General features: G+C 33.4%; 1 protein-coding gene across 1 annotated transcript; it reads left to right on the top strand.

Annotated features, from left to right (window-relative positions):
* On the top strand, window positions 649–4,181 carry LOC107623376 (bifunctional aspartate aminotransferase and glutamate/aspartate-prephenate aminotransferase). Its single transcript, XM_016325611.2, has 10 exons — window positions 649–1,007; window positions 1,097–1,355; window positions 1,498–1,591; window positions 1,714–1,817; window positions 2,288–2,536; window positions 2,629–2,742; window positions 2,966–3,049; window positions 3,302–3,472; window positions 3,559–3,672; window positions 3,827–4,181. The coding sequence occupies exons 1-10, from the start codon at window positions 898–900 to the stop codon at window positions 3,965–3,967; spliced, it is 1,440 nt and encodes a 479-aa protein (XP_016181097.1). The 5' UTR covers window positions 649–897; the 3' UTR covers window positions 3,968–4,181.

Below are 5,860 nucleotides of genomic sequence, written 5' to 3'. Positions count from 1 at the left end.
GCACATCAATTTTTTAAATGAGCATTTTGAGTGCACCCGAAATTAACGTATTAAATTTTCTTTCATATCTTAAATACAGTACATTAGAAATACATGTATGTTTTATTTATCTTGTAACCTTACATCAAAATATATTTCAAAATTTAAATTGATAAATATTTTAGAAATTACGCATATTGAGAAATAAAAAAAAAAAAAAACCGTATGCGAGTTCCCTTATTGACCATCTCACTGATCTCAGTTTATCATTTTTCTTTTTAATCTACTTAAGTCATCACTTAATTGAGGATAATATTTTCAGAGATTATATATTATACTTGTTTAGCCTAATATAAAGGTGCACGATGAACTTCCAATGAATAATGATTGTTATTTCAGAAATTATTTTCTGAAGCAAAACATGCATATCGATCCTGGCGAGCCCAAATCATTAAAAGGATAAGGAACCTTAAAATTATTTAGGTCCATGATTGTTATATATTGAACGTTGGAAGACGTGACATGATAAAAAATTATGAGTAATAATGTTTCTATCTCTTAATAATTAAGCCCAAAATACCCTTTTAAATATCCCCTTCCCAAGTCCCAACTAATTATCTTCACTTCACTTTACATTTCACTCCCAAAACATTAACGAAAAAACAAAAACTACATCCGTGTAAAAATTGAGTTCAATCTTATTGACTTGAACGACTATTAATCTATTAATAAAGTTAGTTTAGTTCTTTTTGGTTCCACCCACCAACTAACTCTTCTCCCACCAACCCCCTCTTCCCTCTTCTTTGAATCTTACCTTTAATTTTCTCATTTCTTCTCCTTTTCATTTCAGTTACTTCAATTGCATTTTTTTTCACCTTTCTTTCTCGTATTATCATAACACCTTCAATCGAATTCACAATGGCGAATACTCTAAACAGCGCTACCATCTCCAGAACCCAATTCGGAGATCAATGCCCCTCTTTCCATTCCGTGATTCCTCCACCTACTCGTAGATCTCTTCCTTTCATGTGAGTTCTTCTTCTTTATGCTCCATTTTCATTTGTTTCTAATATCCGCCTCTGCAACTGTTTTTTTGAATATTATGTGTTTTCTGTAGAACGGTGCATAAGGGAAAACGTGTTGAGCTGAATAGAAGAAGAGCTCTTGTGGCGGTTGTGAAAGCGAAGAGTAGTAGCTTTGAAGATTCAGAATCTTTTGGTGTTGATATTTCTTTGAGTCCGAGGGTTAATGCTGTTAAGCCTTCCAAGACTGTTGCCATAAGTGACCAGGCCACTGCTCTTGTCGAAGCCGGAGTGCCGGTTATTCGCTTGGCCGCCGGAGAACCTGATTTCGATACACCTGCCGTCATAGCTGAGGTGAATTCTCATTTTATTTTTGTGTGAATTGTACTTTATTGCTGCATCTTTCTGCTTTTTGATTTAGGTGTATGATAATGAAATTATGATCATGAAGTAATGATCATGTGAATGTTTGATTAATGTGTGGTGAGTATGGTAGGCTGGGATTAATGCTATTCGCGAAGGATACACAAGGTACACCCCTAATGCCGGAACATTTGAATTGCGCAGCGCGATTTGTCATAAGTTGAAGGGTTAGCTAATTCATGCACTTCAAGTGTTTGTGTTTGGTTTACTCTGGTTAATTGTTTTTTACTGATTTTTTGAGATGGGGGCTTATGTGGCTTTTGACAATTTTCCTGAATTTTTATTGCAGAGGAGAATGGAATTACATATACTCCTGATCAGATTGTGGTAAGCAATGGAGCAAAGCAGAGTATTGCTCAGGCAGTACTTGCAGTTTGTTCACCGGGCGATGAGGTATGTAATGGCTCTTTACCTTACTTGCGAAGACATTAGGCTAGTTAAAGAAAAATGGTGAGTGTGCTTTAAATTTGTGCTGAAATACAGGGTTAGGGGAAAAAATTGACTTCAACAATATACAAGCTTTAGCTTTGTTCTCCTTTTGATGCTGTATTCTTGTATGTGTTTACAGACTTGTAGTAGGATTCCATGATCTGTTTGAACTTAGTGACAAGCCTTTGTTTTGATCAACTGACTTTGTATTTTGTAACTCAGCATTCATTTCTGAACCCCTTGCTCCATGTATTGTTTTTCTGCTGTACTCATGAAATTTGATTATCATATATTTTGGGTCAAGCAAGCTTTATATGCCAATGAAAGATTGCTCCATTCTGTGTTATGTTTACAACTATGAAAGATGTATCTTATGTCATTCTTCCCTTTGCAAACTCTGCGGTTTACATTACCATGTCTTGTAAATTCTTCAGGTCATTATTCCGGCCCCATTTTGGGTGAGTTACCCAGAAATGGCAAGATTGGCTGATGCAACACCTGTGATTCTTCCAACCAGCATATCTGATAATTTTCTTTTGGATCCCAAACTCCTTGAATCCAAAATCACTGAAAAATCAAGAGTACTTATTCTTTGCTCGCCATCTAACCCAACAGGGTCAGTCTATCCAAAGAAATTACTTGAAGAGATAGCCCAAATTGTAGCAAAGCACCCCAGGCTTCTGGTAGCTTTATACTTCCATGACTAGATCACGTGTGTCAATGTTTTTTTCTAAATGATAGTTCCTTTGAAGATCTTTATGGCTGTTTTATACAGGTCATCTCTGATGAAATTTATGAACACATAATTTATGCACCAGCAACTCATACGAGCTTTGCATCTTTACCTGGCATGTGGGACAGGACTCTTACTGTGAACGGTTTTTCCAAGGTTAATCTGTTAGGATATGTTCTCTTACCTTAATTCAAATTAATATATCTTTTTGGGTATTTCATTATTTTTGGTGTTGTTGATCTCTTTTTTTTTTTTGTTGACTACTCAATTCATATTTGTTATTTGTTAGTATAGTTGTCAATTATGGCATGATGCATAAAGCCTTTGGTCAGGTAACTTGGTTATGAACTTGCGATGTTTTTGAACTGTGTTCTTGTAGGCATTTGCAATGACTGGTTGGCGACTTGGATATATTGCTGGCCCGAAACATTTTATTGCAGCATGCGGAAAGCTTCAAAGTCAGGTATGTTGTAATTGTTTTCGGTTGGCCATTTTTGTCAACAATATAGCTCTACTTTGTATTTCTCTTTGTTTCCTGTTGCTCCAAGACATCTTTATATGCTTAGGGTCTTGCAAGATTCGGCAATGGAGAGAAGAAAATTTCTATTTTTCATTTGGATTAAGTTGGAGTTGGACGATTTATGCTATATGTGTGCTTGCATGCACGTGGCCACATGCGCCCAATATGATGCCTGACACATATTATCTTATTCAGTTCACTTCAGGGGCAAGTAGTATATCCCAGAAAGCTGCAGTTGCTGCCTTAGGGCTAGGCTATGCTGGTGGGGAGGCTGTTTCTACCATGGTGAAAGCATTCAGGGAACGAAGAGATTTCTTGGTTAGAAGTTTTAGAGAGATGGATGGTGTGAAAATATCAGAACCTCAGGTTCACAAACTCAACTATATGATGTTTCTCCTCCTTCTGTTCTCTGCTATTCTACTTTGTAAATATACCATGCTGTCCACTTTCAGGGAGCATTTTATCTATTCCTTGATTTCAGCTCCTACTACGGAAGAGAAGTTGATGGTTTCGGTAAAATTGAGAATTCTGAGTCCCTCTGTCGATACCTTCTAGACAAGGGCCAGGTATCAGCAGTAATATTTTGTTTTACTATTTTTCTGAAACATCTTATATGTATATAAAGTTAAGATAGCTGATGGACATGATGCTTTGAAAGGTTTAATGCATCACATTTCGCAAATAATAATTTTATTTGTTTTGTGGTGTTTTCATTTGCAGGTTGCTCTGGTGCCGGGAAGTGCATTCGGAGATGACACTTGCATCCGCATCTCTTATGCTGCATCCCTTACTACCTTACAGGCAGCTGTAGAGAGAATTAAGAAAGCACTTATCCCTCTAATCTCTGCTGCTCTTGTTTGAAGCATATGAATTGAACTCTTTCTTCTACTTGATGTATTTTATATTTGGCTTTGGCAATTTGCAACTAGTTAAATCCTTAAAATAACAGGCTGTGGCTATTTTCTCTTCTGAATACCACATCCTAAATGATGATTATTAAAATTATGTGGGTAGTTGATCATTTCATGATTTCTAAATAATTGTCAGTGAAAGTAATTTGTCCAATTTATTTGAAGGAACTGCTGCAGATTCTGGATAACGTTCCTACTTAGAAAAAGCGATATATTCAAAAACTAATGTATCTGAACATAAATGAAAGATAATGGATAAAAAACGGAGGGAGGTTACACAAGATCCCGAAGTGTTCCTACTTCCTACACTATTAATGTGGGCATATTCATGCTTGAAACATGGCCAAACTGAGTTCAAGAGTTCACTATTGTTAAAGGTTCAGGAAACACTATTAATTAGAGTGAGACTCGCGCGATGCCCAGAGTGATAAATTAATTATAGTATATATTATATTTTAATAAGTATTATATTATTTAAAAATTAATTAAAATATATACAAACTAATATTAAATTTGATGTGTTTATTATTTAAAATATTTTGTAATACAAAAGTTTTTAATGTTAAAGTTGTACAAAGCTACATCTTCATTTGTTGTTTTTATGTTCGTATTTGTTATAATTAATTGACTTAGTCTTTTTATATAGTGTTTGTCCTCCTTTTTTATTTTCGGTTTTTGTTGGAATTATTTCTTTTTTCTTCCTGTCATATATTTTTGTGGAGACATGATATTTTTAATCCGTTGACTTGTATACATTTTCTGATCTATTGTCTTTTTTTATTCCATCTATGTATATATTTTCTTCATGTGAAGATGTGTCTTAGATTCGTTTACTTTTCTTTCTCCTTAATCTCTTAATTTATATGTCATCTAGGTTTGATAATATTCATGTTGGTGAAGTCGTTTTCTATAATCAATGAAGAATATAAATGAACAATAAAAATTATGTTTTGAATAAATAAATTTTTTGTTGTATTACCTGTTTTATTTGTTGTAATAAGGGTTAAGTTTCAGTATTTTTTGTTGGAATAAATGTCTTGGCAATAGTATATTGTTAAGAGTATAGTTAAAATCATTTACTTTGACTTCAAATATAAGTGTAAAGTATAAATTTTTTAATTGGGATGGTGCTTCAATATCATTGCTGTCTTGGAGTGTAATTAAATTTAAGATAGTTTTGTCCAATAATTTTTTTTGCTTTTCTATCAAATAGTACAAAAATTGTTAATTGTGGCATTTTGATCTAGTATCTTTAATTTAAGTTTTAATCTAGAATAATTATTGAGTTTGTAATTTATAATTTGATAGAATTTTTTATGATAAGTATAATTTGATGAAATTTTTTATAATTTGAATCTATAATAATTTTATTTTTTGTATTTTTGTGGGTTTTCTTTTGACGTCTATTTATTCTTTTTTCCATAATGCATACAGTTTTTCAAATACATCTATAATAAACAAAATAAAAACTAAAAAAAATGATTACTTCGTTGGATTTTTTATTTAAATTAAATAAATATAATATTTACCGATTTAAATAAACGTGGAGGAATTTACCAAAATGCATTGTTAGTCATATCTCAGATACAGAGGGGCATTCTCAAAAATGGCCACATTTCGGGTGCACTGACCCCGTTCTATGATACGCGGTGTACGAGTCTTATCTTGGATGCACCTGAGATATGCGTGTACTCTGATTTGGGCCAGTGAATCTGAGATACATGCGAGAATATAGGAGAATGTTTTATATATGACGTTACAATATTTTCGTAAAAAAGCATATATCAACATGGATAAACAAGTAGAGTCATACATGTGATGGAGGTCTATAGACATAAACAAT

Source organism: Arachis ipaensis, chromosome B10, assembly GCF_000816755.2.
Source record: "Arachis ipaensis cultivar K30076 chromosome B10, Araip1.1, whole genome shotgun sequence".
NCBI lineage: Eukaryota > Viridiplantae > Streptophyta > Magnoliopsida > Fabales > Fabaceae > Arachis > Arachis ipaensis.
The sequence above is the reverse complement of the archived record's forward strand: the minus strand, read 5'-3'. Positions and strand labels throughout refer to the sequence as shown.

Coding starts and splice junctions, on each gene's coding strand:
- LOC107623376 (XM_016325611.2), top strand. CDS start 898: ATGGCGAATACTCTAAACAGCGCTACCATCTCCAGAACCCAATTCGGA. Junction 2,537..2,628: donor CAAAGCACCCCAGGCTTCTG/GTAGCTTTATAC, acceptor TGTTTTATACAG/GTCATCTCTGATGAAATTTA. Junction 3,050..3,301: donor GCGGAAAGCTTCAAAGTCAG/GTATGTTGTAAT, acceptor TATCTTATTCAG/TTCACTTCAGGGGCAAGTAG.